Source organism: Apaloderma vittatum, unplaced genomic scaffold (genome assembly GCF_000703405.1).
Source record: "Apaloderma vittatum isolate BGI_N311 unplaced genomic scaffold, ASM70340v1 scaffold40495, whole genome shotgun sequence".
In the NCBI taxonomy this organism is placed as follows: Eukaryota; Metazoa; Chordata; class Aves; order Trogoniformes; family Trogonidae; genus Apaloderma; species Apaloderma vittatum.
In genome coordinates this window covers 6,433-24,303 of record NW_009718419.1, presented here as the reverse complement: position 1 = coordinate 24,303, position 17,871 = coordinate 6,433, and the positions used below count along the sequence as shown (strand labels likewise).

The following is a 17,871-nucleotide window of genomic DNA, read 5'->3' as shown; positions in this document are numbered from 1 at the left end:
AAAAATATATATAATAATTATATATGTAAAATATATGTAGCAATATATTTTTAAATAAATGATAATGAAAAATTATTACGAAAAATACACCCAGTGCAAAGTTTCTGCTCAGGTGAGAGGAAATTTGCAGCACCTCTCCCTGACAGAAAGACCTGTAATGAGGATATGGAGGTCACCATTTACCCAGGTCCCTCATGACGAGTCTCCTGAGCACTTTGCTCTTCTGTAACTAGAGATTACAGCAGGGGAGTGTTTGTATGAGCTACGGCCACTGTACTGTCTCGTCGCTGATCCAGCCCAGCGCAGCTCGGTGCTAAGTACGTGTGTCAGGAGTAGAGAGGCTGCCTTAGAAGATCAGAGGTTTAATCTGGCAGCCTGTCTCTGTAACTACTTGGTCAGCATCACAAACAAACCCTTCATGTCGTGGAGGCAATCCCAGTTATTTTGCTTCCCGAGAGCCAGAAATTCCTGCAGAATGCAAATGCTGAAGAATAGCGTGACAGAAACCCACGAGAAACTACACATACCTGACAGGTTTGGTTTTTGGTTTTTTTCTTAGTATTTTAAGTCAACCATTATTTTATGAAAGGGGAAAAGAGTAACGATAAAAATAATAGATTGACATATTTTATCCTCTTTGCTGTAACTGCAGTAGTCCTTTTACTGGTAGACTCATTTGCTGATATGTAAGATTTCTGATACCTTATATTTAATCATATATTGTGTCAAGGCACTCTACAATTTAACTTTGTGTTATGGAAAAACATGCCTCCGGTCTCCATTTTTCAATTTTGTTTTTCAATATCCAGATCTCTCTCCCGCGTACTTGCACAATTACCATTCCCATCAATTATGAATCCGTAATAAAACTGCTCTGCAAGACAAATGCTTTGAGTCTCCTCATATGAATCGTGTAAAAATTGTTTACTTACCAATATTCATCCAATAGATATGCAAAGGCGGGATGCCTTTCGGGGGGTTACAGTGCAAAATCACAGAATCGCCGTGCTCCACATCAAGGGGCTCAATTTTTTCTTTTGGGAATTTTGGCACAGCTGCACAAAAGCAAAGAAGTTCCTCTTTTATTGCTACCTTTTGAAATGTTGCCCTTCTGCTTCCCCCTTAATATAGTTCTCAGTAAAACATTAAACTTAACATCATAACATCATCACTAATAATGCATTTTACTAAGAGCAGAAAATCTCCGCTAGTGTTCTTCATTCACAAAGTGCACAGAAACTGGTACTGAAAGCCAAGCAAACTGGTGTTTAAGGCTCGTTCGTGATGTCTGGAGGCTTTACTGAGGCTTTATTTTAATGCATTTATTTTCAAATGCTTTCTACAGCTCCTTTGTTTGTACAAAGCCTGGAAGGGACAACTTGAACCCCCACAGAACCAGTAGCCTGAGGCTAAGATCGGCGTAGACGACCAGGTGCTATTTCTGGGAGATCAGAAACTAGTGTGGGAGTGTAGCGTGTTCTGGGAAGTCTTGGCTAAAAAGTGATTCCCAAGAAGCCAGTGCAAGTCAACGCAGGTGAGGACAGACATCAGGCAGCTATTCCACCTTGTGTCTGGAGTTGTCCCAATGCTTATCGGTCTTAAGAATCAGATGAAGCAGAAGTCTGGTTTAAAGACCATGTTGCTTCCTCATCCCCTTGGGTGTACAAGCTCTGCTGTGTAGACCTTCTCAGCAAGCTTGTCCTTCGGGATGCACAAATGGACACACGGGATGCACTATTAGGGTTTAAATATAGGTTAAATTATGAATGGAGATCAAGGACTTGTTTCATCACCCGGAGCATCGGCACCAATGCCAGCAGATTGTTCAAAGCTTGAACCACACTTGGCAAACATGGATAACTTGGCCAGTCTTGGCAGCCCAAAAAGCAACCGGAATGCATCCAAAAAGAGGGGGAGCAGAGCTGGGCTGGAGCCTCCATCAGACCAAGGACTGGGAGGCTGCAGCTCAGAGATTATTGTGACGGAATTAGTCTGCAAAACATAACCACTCCTTAACCAAATTTAGCTAAAGACAGTTTCAGGGCAGACGTCTTCTGTTTTCGTTTCAGGCAAGTTCAAACTAGCAAAAGTTTCAGTTCTGGCAACTGCATTAGACAGTAAAATTATCAGCAATTAAATGGAAAGGAATGAAAGCATCCTGGGCTGTGCAGAGTCAAACTGGCACAGTGAATAGTGCCATCCCAGTGTTCAAAGGAACTCTTGACAGTGAATAAACCATCTGAAATATCCATGGCCCAGTGGCTCCACAGGATACCTGCAGGGTCACGTTGCAGGAGCAAAACTGAAGGAGAAGGGTGAGAAAGGCGGTGCCAGGACTCAAAGACGACTTTAAACGTTGCAGGATTAGTAAATAAAGAAAAAGAAGCAATCACAATAATGCTGATTGCCTGAATGCAGATTGTACATAGATTTTATCTCCAGAAGGATTATTAGTACGTTATGAATTCTTAGGAGAGGCAAAACAGAGAAAATGAGCATTACCTACTCTGTAGGTGATATTTCAGATAACAAAGGGAATTATATATTCAAATCCAGTACGTTCAATTATCTACAGTCTTCCAGCCCTGGAAAACATATCTACTGATTGCTGGAGAGGTGGAACATTCTCTAGCAGGAAAGAGACAGTTTAGTGATCTAACACTTACTTATTTCCAAAAGCACATCACCCTCAACAAAACTTTCTTAAAGTTGGATCAAGGATAAGGGGTTACAGACTAAACCAAAGAGATCAGGAAAATAGACTAATAGTGAGATCACTCATCAAGGACATCACAAACTTGTTCAAATACATTTTTTGCCTCATTTGGCACAGCTAAATCTGGGTCTCCAAAATGCCAGCTGGGAGCCATAACCACTGGTCTTCTCGGTCAGTTTCTGTAGCAAATAATTACAGAATTATACAGAAATGTATTAATTCTCACCAGGAGACAGTGATAAATCACGGTCTCTGTGTCATTAGCGTGCAGTGTAGACATTCATCTCCAGTGTGTGGCCCAGATGTTTGCCTCTGGACTTCACTGGGGGAAGCAGCAATTTGAACCCAGATGTCCTCCACCTCCAACAAGCACTTGAGCCACAGGTGGTCAGGGCTTCTGGGTTCTTCCCTGTTGCTTTATTTCACTTATTCCATTGTGAAAAACATGGAAAAGCTTTCATTTTTTCCTTTTGATGCGTAGCTTCGAGTGTTTTGAACCCGTGAAGTTCTGCAAGAGAGGAAAACTCAACTTTCATGACAAATTCCTGAGCCAGACCTTCTGACAAGCATATATCCTTGCTGGGGTCCCATTGGTCTCAAAAACTAGAATAATAACTGCTTCTGGATTCTGCATGGAGAGATTTATTAAAATTAAGAAGCTGCTATTACATTAGATTTCAGCTCTTGCACATTGGTCTTCAGTATATGTAGGCATTTTTTTTTTCTCCGTGTTCCTCTGTTTTAATTAGTAGATATTCCAGAATCAATCACTACTGATTTGTGGCTGATCACAGAAACTATCCAGCTCGAAAAGCATCATACAAAATTAATTGCACCATGAAAGTGTTTAATACTGTATGGAGTTATCAATGCAGCACATGGACACTGTAAAATTTACAACCAATTGATCTCTTCGCAGTGATACCATTAAAACTGTCATGTCAATCTTTCATGCAATTCCCCACACACAGATATAATGAGAGGGGACAGAGAATCCAGCATTGCTCCAAGCGCTACCTCTCACATATCCATAATACAGGGGAGAAGAACGTTATTTATTGACTCTGGGAAAGGCTTGTTGAAGGGCCAGCAGGACAGCTCTCACGATGCAAGTGATCAACAGCCATAGGGAAGATGAAGAACTGCACACCTGGCTTCTGCTATGGAGACAGCTTCCAAAAGCCGACCGTGACATACAAGGCTCTCAAAATAATCCTGGGAAAGGCTTCGCCTTCAAAAAACAAAGCCACAGTGCTCTAACAGCGTGTAAATCATAGAAATAGAAGATTATCAGTGTCCAGAGTCATTTGTGCAAGGAACCAGGCTCTGTTTAATCCCTGGGGTGACTCAAAGTTTAATGACTGAACTGTACTTGAGATTAGGTTGAAATACCACTGGCAAATTAGGCTGCCCATGAGAAGTTTCAGAGAGGAGGCTGGGATACTCTTTTCTACTTCTTATCTGTTCTGAAAATGCAGTATCTCAACGAAAAGCAAGCAGGAGAGAGACCAATGCAATGCAATATAAAATCTTTCTTTGAGTTCTGCAGGATAGATTCAGATACATAGCACAGATTCAGAAACATAGCAACCACAGTTGGGGTACTACAGTTCCCAGCAGGATGCAACATGGGAGTCAATTCATTACGGTAAATCAGCAGTTAGCAAACATTTGAGGAAACTATTGTAGGAAAACTTCATTATACATTATAGCGTTCTCTGTAGATGCTGCTGGAGATGTGTCTTGGGCTAGACGGATACTTAGCTTGACCCACCATGGATATTCTTAAGAGTTCTTGCATGGAAACGAATCCTTAAAAGATGTGAGAGTGAGGAAAAGTGGAAACAGTCAAGAAAATTCCTACATCCTGGAAATTCCCTGCTCCTCAGACACTTTAACTGGTAGCTGACTGATTTATTATACAGATCTATATCTTGGGCAGCGAACAGCTCACACAACACATCAAAGAATCTTAAATGTGACTTAAATGTCGCTGAGCCCACAAGTTCTCCTGCGCACAGCAATCATCTTGAAGCATCAATTGATATTCTGATCGACGTAGTATAAGCAGCAGTTAAATCTGTAATGTTCATTGCAGCCCTTGAACTGTTTATGAGAGATGATCCTGCTTATTTATGGATTTTCTTTTTAATTGCTGTATTTAATTGAAAAAGTTAGGAAAGTCTGGCTGTCAGAGAATCAATGATGGCCTTTTGGTCTGTGTAAATCTCTCTCTGTTGCCGCTTCCAGAACAATGATTGTAGGCAGCAGAGTGATCCCAACTATTCAGATGGCCAGAAAAGTTGTCAAAGGTACAGGACACTGGTTTAGGAGGCAAGGGGTGTAAATTTAATTCCCATCACCTGCGAAGTCTCAGCGAGTTACTGTCTTGTTTTCTCTTGCACAAAGGCTATACTGAACACCTTCCCAAAGGGTGCTGCTGAGACATCCTAATTTTAGCATCAGCTCACTGTCTTTTAATGATTTCACAATATTCACCTTTGGTTTTTTTGACTGTTACTGTAGGTTTTGCTTTCTTTGGGAATTCTAGAACTTCACTGGCACAGCACAGCCTGCCACGGGACAATTTTCTGTTCACTGTGTTAGATCCTCGGAACTTTTGGAGCAGCGGCTTTAGAAATCCCGAGCATAAATCTTGATGTAGTCTACCATGAGGAGCCTTGTACACTCGAGTTAATTAAAGAAGTTTAAACTATACTTCTTCTCCTTCCTCTGGCATCAGGCCTGCTCAGTAATTCAGCTTCCCTCAATACAGGAGGAGGGTAGCTGAAGCCTGTGTTCTCACCATTTAAATTCATTTTCATGCTGCATGTATCCTGTAACAATCTGGACCTTGTGAACGATGCAAACACAGACAGATCCTCAGACTCCATTCTTCCTCACTCTCCTTAACGTCATCCTATATAGGGGAGGTGTGGTATTTTCATTATGTAGGTGAGATTTAATGATCACTTCTGCTGACATTTCTGTTGCTTTCCTGGAATGACAACTGTGAGTAAACAGTCTTTTGTTCTCCTTTTCAGCAGCAACCTTACAAACCCAGCATTCTTCTGCAGTGTAAATGTAATTTATGAAAAAAAGTCTGACTTGCTGGGTTTTTCTTCACTTCGTTGGCGTAGTGACTTGCCAAGTAGCTTACATTTGCCTTGAATACAGCTGGCAAAGCACTTCCACCTCTGCATCATTATCATGAATGCTTGTAGTGATCTCACATGTACCAGTCTCTGCTTCAAAACTTGTGGGTGAATAGAGGTAATTTATCCCAAACTCTTCTGTGTCGGTGATTGCCTAATTTACAGCGGATCTGTGCACCAGCAACTCTCTTTCACTGGAGCACAGTTGTAGACTATCCAGCACTTTAGAAAATCAAAGGTGGCTTCTACTACTCTGAATCCTGATTTAATTTGCAGTGTCTACATTGCATCTTTAAATGAAAGGATCAATGCCAGAAGAGTATGAATAAAAGTAAATGCGCCTTAAAAGGTGCGGGAGTCGGGTAAATCCTCTAACATCTCATCTGTACCTTTTACTTATGTTAAGGATTTAGGAATTTGCATGTATTAACATGAAAATTCCTGCCCCAATTAATTTATTGCTAACTACTCCAGTATATTTAATATTTCCTAAAGCTAGTATAGACAATTTTTCACAAAAAGTAAAAATTATCTGCTTTGAGTATATATATATATTTGAGTATATACGATCTCAGATGCAGACATCAACTCGTTTCTGTTTTCTGTCCCTATGCATCTTTTTTAGTTCAGTAGCAATGGAGTACTGGACTATTCTGCTGCTGGAGGTGACATACCTTCACTGAAACACGACACTGAGGTCTTGAACTCCTCTGAAAATTAATGAGCCTGAGACACTTTGCTTAAGAGACGTTGTATTAACCCCACCGCCCTGGCCAGGCTCCAAAGTGAGTAATTAGGTCCTGTCTAAAGCTCTGAGTATCTACATCCCTCTCCAATTCCTGCCTGAAAATCCAGTTGGTGCCAGCTGCCCGGTCCTACCTGTGGAGCCAACTTACATCAAGAGCTCAGCAAACCTCAGTTTACTGACCTAAATCTTTGTGCACTTCTCCTTTAGTCAGGAAAGCTACTCCCTTAAAGCTACTCCAAGTTGGCAGAGACTAAACCATAGAGCAATACATGTCATCTTGGTAATTCTTCACCAAACACCAACTCACCGCTATAGGGAATACTCTGCAACATGAAATACATTTCCCAAGGACAAAAAAAAATCTATAAGGCTGGAAGGAGAATAAATTGTGCACTCATAAAAATATATTTATATGGCATCCTTAGCAGCCCTCTCCCAGGAACACTCCCAGCCCCTGTCATGTGTCTTATGATTGACGTGACCACGACTCTGCCACCCCCAGCTATGCCTGGAGTGCTTCTCAGTCCGAAAAAAAATCCCACTGCACCGCTGATTCTCTTCTTCATCTGTGTCACTCAAGTATATCACGTTCTCCTCCTGTCGCACCACAGAGTCAGGGAAGTTTCGTCCTTTCTATTCCCACCAGGAGTGGGAATTTGAGACCAATTGTGTCTCCATCTTCCCATCTTACTTCCAAACGCGTTGGTACAAAGCCGGTTGTTCTAATCAGGACCTTGGACTTTGTATCAATAAATTTCATCCCACTTCTATAAATCTAGTCCTCTGCCTTCCCTCTGGGCTAATGACAGAAAGACAAGTTTCTAGCATCAGGAATTTTCCCCACTATATTTTTGAGCTCATTTTTCATTCAGTTCCAGGTCTTTAATCTTCTCCCCGTAAGTATTTATACCAAACCCTGAATGTTACTGACATCAGACTAATGAACTCACAGTTGATTGGATCACTTCCCCTTGAGCTTTCAAATATTTGCATCGGTTGCTATTTTGCAGTAATAAACTGCTATTTCTCCCCACCTTCCCCCCAGCTTTTGATTTCATCTTCCTTGCTCTGAGATGGAGACCATATTCTCCTCCCAATTTCTGGGCACTCAGTCACGGTTGCCAAGCTGAAATATTACAGTCTTATCACTCTTAACAGCATTTGCCTCCCAATAAATATTTGGAAAGGGAAAGCATCACATAATTCCTAATTCTTTATCACAGAAACTTCTCTGGTATTAGAGAGATTACTCCAAATTTGACTCAGTTCTCCCAAACTCACAAAGTGTCTTTTACAGCACATCCCCAAAGACATCTGACTCAAACCAATTTTGTTTTCTCTGACAATGACTTCCTATTGTTTCATTGCCCACCACATTTTTGGTATATTTCTAATATTATTTCATGATCTATGTCATTATTTCTATTTTTTATGAACAGCTAACATCTTTCACTAACTGTACTGCAACTAAAAAAGCTACTCTGCTGCTCTTTATTCTACTTATCTCTCCAAATATTTTAATTTTGGTATTTTCATAATGTGCTGGCATCAGCTCACAAATTGTCTCTGCCCAGATTAGGTAAAGATTTTACCAGACTACAACTCTCATCAATATTCATGCTTTCTTCTATACAAAAAGAGAAAAGTATTAGAAGTGGAAGCATGATGAGCAAATAGTGTCTCTAAGCAAACACAAATCAAAAAGGAATTCTTATGGGTTTTATGGCAAAGGCAAAGCAAGTGCTTCATAAAGGCATTTAAATAGTCAAGACAAAGCAAACAATAATTTTGTCATTGAACATTCAGCTCTCCTGAGATGGCTGTTAAAAAGTTTATACTCATTTACCCTCTTATCCACCCTCTAGAGGCAAAGTGGGACAGATAACACTCAGAAAGCAAAGGTAAATAATAAATGTTTTCCAAATTAATGTATCTGGGAAAACATACACATAATCTACTCAGTTGCATTTGCATTAATTGAAGTTGGTAAGTGATGCTTTGTCAGTGTCAGCGCTTGGAAACCTGAGAGGAGTCGGAATTGTCTGAACTCCTGCATTCAGCTTCAGTTTCTGTCTTCAAAACCAGGAATGAAATAAAACCATTCCAGGGAGCACATAGAGTTTTTTCCCTCCTAGTATTCACTGAGTAAAAAATCAGGCATGTTTTACCATACGCCACCTCAGTAAGTAGTTCCTTCCCATTTAATGTGAGAAAACTCAGGTTTCATCTTAGAAAGAAACAATGACCAAACCGCAAGGAAAGTAAAAGCCCTTACTTGGAACAATTAGCTCAATTTCTTCCGACATGGCAGTTCCCAGCCCGTTGGATGCAAAGCAGCGATATTTCCCTTGAAAATTGGTGATGATTCCACGGTTTTGAATCACAAATGTTCCGGAGTTGTTTGACGCAACTATCCTCGGGTCAGATAATAAATCAAACGGTTTTCCATCCTTAGTCCAGTTAAAGCTGAAGAAGAATAGAAGTGTCACAAAACAGGCAGCACTATGGTACAAACACCGTCGTAAATACGGATCCAACAGTGCACTATTAAAATAAACAGAAAAACTTGACTCAAGAGGAGAGAGTTGAACGGTAAAATGCCCACTGTGCTACCATAACTTGTGTTAGCTTGTGGGCATGTCTCTCCTATTGAACACGTTACTTTTGGATAACTCACTGTGACATGAAATAAGAATACAGAGCTTAAGGCAAGGACAATAAATCCGAGCAGCCATCTGTGAAAGCAAGAGTCACACGGTGAAGGGGACCAGAGGTCTGCAAAAAAGCTGTGTCTGTAGGAGAATGGGTGCCTTTGGCTGGTACGGATTGACAGATGTTCTCACCATCTACAGGAGGTACCGTGGTTAAATTCAGGAGAAACTGAGATGACTTGACTGAGTTTCTCCTGGTCTTGACACAGAAACGCTTGTACTTTTGACGCTAGCAGGGTGTGATTTTGATGAATGCTGAAGTATCGGTCATAGTTTATGAATCTGGAAATCTCAGATGGACTAAAAAGAGGCTAATCTGATGCAAAATCAGAGACAGTTGGCAATTACAGTATAACATGCGTTTAGCGGAAGAGGCATTTTTTTAACATTTTGCAATGTTTTAAGAGAATAAAATGCCAACAGAAATACGTATTTTGGCACTTCACTGTATTGGTAAACCTGCCTTGCTACAGTATGTTGGGAAATATGGTTTCTTGTCACCTAATCAGCACTATCACATACATTTAAATACACCAGAAAACTTTTCATTGTCCTGCTAATCAAGAGCGAAAGAAAGGAAATTTGTTACCATGCTACACATCTCCATTCAGAGCCCAATTCAAAATGAAAAAATCATCTTGACATGAAATATAACGTCTTCTCAAAGCAAGTTTAAATTGTGTTGCAGAGAAAGAAGACGAGAAGGCTAAAGAACAGAAATGACATGCAAACCAACTCCTGATTTAGCCCATGCTCTATGAACAGGTTACCAGATATCAGCTACTCCTTCCCTCCTCAGGACCAGACCAACGTTTGGCAAAGGCAAAGAAAAACTCAAGTTTCTGCTCGCCTCTCCGAGAGAAGGCAGTACTCACGTGGGCTGTGGGTTTCCTTTGGCTTCACATTTAATTGTAAAGTCCTCATCGAAAGGGTAGGCAACCTGGGTGTGAGACTGCTCCGTGATTGTTGGAAGCTGCGTAACTGAACACAAAGGGGCACTGGGTTAAAAAGTCATTCAAGCAAAACCGAGCTCCACTCAGGTCCTTTCTTCAAAACGGACAACGCCAGGATTGCCTTACTCCTGCAAACAGTGAGGCTTGCCTTAAAAAAAACACAAAACCAACCCCTCCGGGGCAGAGGAGAGCTGGGGCGACGCTAAAGCCAAAGCACAGGGTGTGGACCAGCACATTTATTCAGCGGTGAAGTCAATGTTTGGCTTTTTCATCCAGACACACGCTGCTGCCACCATCCTGGATAAATTTGCCAGGAAATCCACGGATGGCAAAGATGACTTAAGACCCGCTCCGGGGTACGGCAGGGGAAGAGCCGTTACGAGTCGCACGGTCACGCAGCGATGTTTCTCTAACTTATTTTTTTTTCTAAGGGAATTAAAGCGTTGCAAACGCCCATGTAACGGAGCCGCGCGAGGGAGAACGCTCCCCGCAGTGGAGCTGGGGATAATAGGATCACTGCATTGTTACAAACAGCCAGGAAGAAAATTAACACGCTCTTCGGTTTCTTTTTTAAGTCCAAGAAGCTCAAAGCTGGAGCAAAACATCATATCTTGCTATACCATGTGGTCTCAAAGCCCAACACTTTTATGCTCATGATCAGAAATAATTCCTTTTTTACTAAAATATGAAAGGCTTGATTAAAGCAAATTAAGTACTAGATGGTTCCCCTGTGTAGGTACTTAAAAGAAGTGGATGCCCAGATGGTTTGTCCTGCACTTTACAGTCACAGCTCCACGTTTGCTTCATTTAAACACAAGGAACCACTACGGTAACTCCTCCAAAAATTAAAATACTTCCAAATGCTGTTAAAACAAGTTTGGAGAGCTTTAGAAAAATATCTGATAAACCTGCTTGATTGCCTTCTCTTTTGGAGGCAGGGCTATGGGCAGACTGCAGAGTGCCGAGAGCATGATGGCCTGAAACTGGCCCATGTCGTGCTTGGAGGCTACAGGCACTCAAAGAGCCTAAGTTTCCTTTTTCTTGTGTTTATTTATTTAATCTTTCCCACCATAACTGATAAAAAACAATATATTTGCAGATTGCCTTGTTTTTCGGTTGGTTGGTTGTTTTTTCTTCAAAAAAACCCCCAAACTACAGTTTGCAATCCTCCTGCTCCACTTAAGTTTGGAAAACTCCGAGCTTGGGAGGTCTGGGCTGGACTCCAGGCAGAGGGGTTCACTGGCTTTCAGTGGATTGTCCCCTCTGAGCCTCTTACCATATTTTACACGTGTCCTGAAACCCCACCAAGCGTGTAAAACAGGCAGTTTGAATGCATCACAGCCAGAGAGGGACAAAGAAGGAGCTCCCCAGGGTGGTTGGTGAGGCGTAGTAACCACTTCTCCGGGGACTAATGTACACCCCGAGACATACACCTGCTCCTTTCAGACTGAAACGGCAGGTTGCAAGACAAGGAAGTGAGGGTATCCGTACGTTAAACGAGCCTCAGGGTGATTCAGAGCCAAAATGAGGTATTTATGTGAAGGAACAAACCAAACCCTTGGAGCCAAGCGGGGCACTGGATTGCAAAAACCAGATATGTGTTATCAGATGAGTTTACTGCTGTATTTAAACAGGTTCAAACAAAGTAGCTTATGTTTTTATCGCATCTGAATTTCCCAAAGGCTATGTTCAGGCAGAATTAAATTCAAAATGGAACAACTGAAAAGTAGGATTTAATAGTGTGGGTTTTTTTTTCCTTCGGGGGAAGGTTAAAAGAAATAAAAAGAAAAAAAAATAAAAGGGATTCCAAAACAGTAAAGTAAAGTGGTCAGTAAATAGCTACAACTCACCTGATAGTGGTATTTCAATAGCTGCTGCCAAACTCAATACAAAGAAAAACAGGCATATGGTGATCCCTTTTGTGCTTAATAGCATCTCCATCACTCTTCTGTAAACAAGGAGTCCAAACAGAAGGAGAGATACTTTATGCTTACTCTCACCGTCACTTCAGATCAGACGTAGAGGAGGTGAAACTGAAAGTCTAGCGAGAGAAGAAACAGCCACGTTAGCTTGCAATATTAACTTGGCTCTAACAATATGACTGAATGCAAGCAATGCTTCAGGATTTGCAGCTCAATTGCAAATAGCACTACAATTCCCTCTCCTTGGCTTCAGGAAGGTCCTCTATTAAATTTCTAACCAAAAAAAACCCCACATGCACAAAAGTACAAATCCATTATAGCACTGAAGTATAATTATTTTTTGTTTTGCAATTAAAAGTAGGGATGGTTTAAAACATGGTATATTTGTAATCATTCCAGTTCATAAATTCTTCTAATGGGAGTTGTGTAGGTTGGAAAATAATGTAACAGATCTAATGAGAGAAATTCAGTACACTAATGACCCTGTTGATAAATCTCACATGTCTCATCTTTCACTGATGTTTAAAAAAGGACAGTCTAATTTAGTACATCAGCAAGGACCAGAGCATGAAATCTTTGCTTTCCTTCCATAATCCTAGAACCACTATATGTAGGTTTTACACAACCCATTATACATCCTTAGATTCTGCGTTACAAGGTAAAAAATGTCAGGCAACTGCTAAAAGGACACATATTCAGCTCTAATGAGCATTTAAGTGTAATTCACAGAGGCATAAAGGAGAGAGAGTTCTGCAAATGTGGGTGTATGGGGGATTCCAGTCGCCAGCATCATTCACAGGATCTCAGTAAAATATGAACCAGCATAAGATATGCTCTGTATCCAGGCATCTTCTAGCATACAGTGCTTAAGGGACAAAGGACTCAAGAGAATTCAAGAGAATTTAGACCCCAGTTGTCCAAGTTAGCTTTACAGCAGCAATTTTCAAGACAAGGGTACTGTGCTGGAGGTAAGGACCAGCACGCGACACAGTGAGCTCTCGCTCAAGCCTCCGAATTCACAGAGTTATACGACAATGGCAACATATTTCCAGGCAAAGTCTGGCTCCCACATCGCTCTTGTATCTTCGCACCGGCCACCTGGTTAATCCACGGATCAGAAAAGCAATCCCGGGATGACCGAGAGCTGTCAGCACATGGGGGCAGGCAGGAGGTGGGACCCAGGCAGGGGGCTGGGGATGCTCGCCCTTGCCCAGCACATCTGGCTGCAGCTGGAGCAGAGATAGTACCAGCACATGCCAGTCCACGACAGTTTGCTCCTGATGGTTTGCTGGATCTTTACAAAAAGACAAGCATGAAGCAGAAATTTCTCTTTCTTCCCGGCACGATTCCTCTCACGTCAGCTCTCGGAGATGAGCAACAGGTTGTGCTGCAGCTCCTTGTCTGGAGGCATTAGCAGGATAATTTCTGTTCACTCGGTCACCAGTTCAGGAAAACTTTCTGGAAGTTTAAGTCTTTGAGACCAAAATCCCTGGGCGAACATTGAAATTGGCCAACAAGGGGACAAGAGACAGACACTGTAATCACATAAGCCTCGTTTCTTTAGAAATGAGGCTAAAAAGCAGATGTCTTATAAGTATCTTAGGCATCGAGTGTTTGCTGATGGAAGAAGCTGACTAATCTGCTTAGTGCCCCACTTTGCACAGAGGGACAGCACAGAAGGGCATGGGAGGGGATGGGGACACACCAGATCAGCTGCCCCCACCCCCCTCAGGTTGTGTCTGGGTGCAAACTGGGCAGAATCAAGTAATATCAGTTCTCTTTCATGGCAGTTGTTACTTTGCTCAGTTTGATTTCTCCTAGCTCTGACTTGTGAGCGATAGACCTTTCCAAACCCCAGTCTAATAAAATTGGGGCTGTATCACAGCATGGGAGAGTACCCAGGACCCGCAGTCACACCACAGCCCCAGCTGACAGCTACCTGATGGCTGCACAACTCCTGCCACCGCAGGGCTGGGCTTCCCCACCCTGCCTTACTTGGTCCTGGCAGATGCTCGCTTCCAGATCTATCTGTGTCATCGACGGTAAAACAGATGCTCTGACAGCAAACCCTCTAGCCACACAATTGCAATTTAGGCTTACAAAAACCTGACCAGTGTTGCTGCTTGCAGATGGTGCATTAGCAGCAGCAAAGCCCTCCTCTCCCCACACATCTGCTGAGAAGCGCTGGGGACCAGAGGAGCTCGTGGCAGGACAGCAGCCAGAGGAAGGGGAGCTGAGATTACAGGAGGTGTGTGGCTTGCTAAAGCTTCAGGCTGAGGAGCAGGAAGTTTCTTTTTATATGAACATTACAAAGCATTGTATAGATTCAGCTTAAACTTGAGAAAAAGCAGGAAAACAGCTCGATTCCTCAACCAAACCCATTAACTCATGCTTTTTTTTTCTTGTTTTTAATAAACTGCCAGAGAGCAAAGAAGAAATACACTAAATAAGCAGGCTATCTTTTATCATGTGGTACGGCACGACTTGCCTCTGCAGGCTGCTGTAATTAGCCGCTCTGTCTAGCACCTCGCTCGTTTTCTCTGTGTTGAATACTAATGCCGGGGCCGACAGCACCAGCATTTGGAAGCAGCACTGGGGGGCCGACGGTGCTGGACTTGTGCACAGCAATCACACACTGCTTCCAAAAGCCACTTGGAAATGTCCCTTGCAGCTGCATTTAACCTCTGCTGTTTTATCCCGTAGCATTTCCATGAGGTACAGTCCCGGGGTGACAGAAATTAAGCAACAGTGTCTTCACGGAGGTATTTACCCCATGATAACTATCCAGCAAGATAAGCCTCCTGTTCGGATGTTATATATATTGCCCATAATGGAATACCAGAGGCGTTATCCGGGCTCTGCTGGGTGTAACAACAGTTATTATGAAAGGTTAACACTTAACGCACATCTCCCTGATGTTTCTCACTCAACCGGTCGCTCTTCCATGCCCTGGTCTGGACAGCGATGATCCTCAGCAGACAAGTCAGGTAAGAGATGCGTCCTCCCCGCAAGGAGACTATGTCAAGCCATTAACCTTATTTAAGGTGATGTACTGACAGGGCTGCCAAGCACGAGGTGTTTGGTAGGGCTGTCACACGTTTGGCTGTCCTACCAAGCCTGAGGCCCACAGCTCAGCTGAAACTGCAGAGTCCCTGATTAAATCACCGACCTCGCCTCTCATTTCATGCACCCAAACAAGCCCGAGCCCCTTCCCAAACGAGCGACAGCAGACACTCTCCAGCCACCCATCCATCCCGGCCTTCGACCCAAACTTCAGGCCGTGCAATCTTCCAGTCCCACCGTGACCAAACGCCAAACCCACATTTCTCGCCTCGTGCCAGTTCCTAGCAAATGAGCAATTCAGCTGCTTAAGTTGTTTGGAGAAATAAATGAGGCGGCTGCGCAAGCACTTGGCAGCCATGGGCAGGTTTCGGTCTCACCGGCGCCAAAGCAAAATGCTCTCCTGGGGTCTTGCAAGGCCCAGAGAGCAGCTTACAAAATTTTGACCTTGGGAACAAAAAACGAGTCCTGCTGAGCTAGCGTGCTGGTCAGGCCCAGAACTTGCTGTGGGTCGCTGCTTTTTCCCAGGAATCCCCCACCCAAGAAAACCTTTCCTTGGCACAACAAATCAACATGTATGGCTAGAAGTAATGTTACATTTAAAATTCCTCCTCTTCCTTTTACTTTTCTCCCTCCTGCCTGCGTTTTTCTCTTTATGATGGCTTTTCTCCGCCTCAGGCTTAAGTCAAGTAATTTGAATTCACTGCAAATACTTATCTGTAGTTCCTTACCTGCAATTCATTATTTACTGTGCTGTTCAGTTAATAGTAAATACTGATTGTTCTAAGGACAGCTCATTTGTTTGTTTAATGAGCTGCCTTTACCTTACAGTAAGCAAATATTTCAAAATATCACTATTTCTAAGGAGCAATGCAGTTCCAGATTCTTTTATTGTACGCCATTGCTTCCAGAGGCATGTAATAAAAATATTGGGCAAAGAAACAAGAAAAAAAAATATTTCCATTTATCTCATCAACCTAGCAAACAATTTTCCCTACGTGTAATTACTACATTAAAATTGTTCATAAATAGTAGCAGGATGACAGCCAAAATTCCCAGATTACTGGTCTACCGCTTCCAAGAGAAATTACATTGCACTACGAAATATGGCATCAATCTCAGCTATTCGGTTCCCTTTTAAAATATGTAAGATTTGGTCCTTGTATAAGTCCTGTACAGCACAAATACTCATGAAAGTGCTGGATTCCCACAGCTTAATACTGGTACATTTCTGGGCTGACATTTTCATTAGCTAGAAATAGATTTAATTTCTCAGTGACATACACATTATAGGATTGTTAAATAAAAGCCATTAGTAATTAGAAATTACAGCCTTCAGTGTGGCCGCAGCCAAAGAATAACAGAACAAAACTCTGGGAAAAAAAAATAATTGCTTCCTGGTATGAGAAATAAAAATTTGGTTATTTAATTACACCATATATTGCAAGTTAAGTGACTATATAACACAAGAGCTTAATTAACTACTCTCGATCTTTCTCAATTAACAGAAGAAGAGAAAAATTCCAGACACAATCACCTTTGAAGTCCTCTCTGGTGAAGGCTTGTGGTAGGAAAGCCAAAGAGGATGAGACTCGATCAAAAGTCGTCGCGAGTGATGTCGGGTGCTGAGGAATTTGAGAGTGGAGGGCAGCAGGGATGCTCCACCTGCCTGCAGCCACCCTCACCACTCCGAGCTGCACGCCCTCCTTCAGGGTACACTGCAGGTGACACCTGTAATGACGAGGAGGACTTCTACTCCACCCCATGCCTGCTTCTCCCCTCTGCTGCAGAGCCTTCCAGCAAACGAGTAACAAAAAAGTCACAAGGCAAGGAGAGGTGGGCAGTGTGGGACAAAGTGGTCCTCCAGCAGCTCCCAGAACAGGGGCCACGGTCCCCTGGGGTACAGGCTGAGCCCTGGGGACAAGACAGGATTAATCACCGCGGAGCTTTTCTGGGCCACAAGTAGGAACACCTCCCTACCTCACTAATTAGCTGAAAAAGGCTGAGATGTATGCTAGTGAATTACCTTAACTGTAACGCTACAGCAACTGTCTCTAATGCAACTACAGTTGTTTTTCTTTTTTTTTCTAAAGGCCCCCACACACAAAGCCACTCGTGTTTGGAGAAGGAATATTCATAAGGGCCCACCACTTTACTTCAGGTGTCAACGTTATACATAGCTTTTCCTCTAAAAGCTTTTTAAAATCTCAGTGTTCCTCTAAAAGCTTTTTAAAATCTCAGTGTTAGTACCAGAGAGAAGATAACCTTCACCTGACTCTAGCCCAACCACCTATTTTGAGCTGTTGTCACCTCTCAGAAAAGCAGCCAATGATGCATATGCTGGAGGTGATTAAAATAATCATTCAAATCAGAAAGATGTTCTTGCTTCCATGGCAAAATATTTCCAAATAGACTGTGGCACATAAGCCTGAAGATTTTTTTTTTTAGATGCTCTCAGGAGGTTTAGTGAGAGAAGTCTATGCAATATTTATCTCGCCGAGGACTTTATGAACATTATTGGACAGGACAGGTAAAGCAAAAGTTTTCAATGCAGCTAAACAACTTCAACATTATTTCACCAAATTTATGTCTTTCAGATATGATTG

At 42.4% G+C, this 17,871-nt stretch overlaps 1 protein-coding gene across 1 annotated transcript; it reads right to left on the bottom strand.

The window, feature by feature from the left end:
* Positions 1-932: 932 nt before the first annotated feature.
* On the bottom strand, positions 933-10,311 carry LOC104274568 (neural cell adhesion molecule L1-like protein; the record flags this gene model as incomplete). Its single annotated transcript, XM_009870236.1, has 3 exons — positions 933-1,055; positions 8,895-9,085; positions 10,206-10,311. Coding segments are annotated over 3 exons (420 nt in total), but the record flags the coding sequence as incomplete, so codon positions are not given.
* Between the last annotated feature and the right edge of the window lie 7,560 nt (positions 10,312-17,871).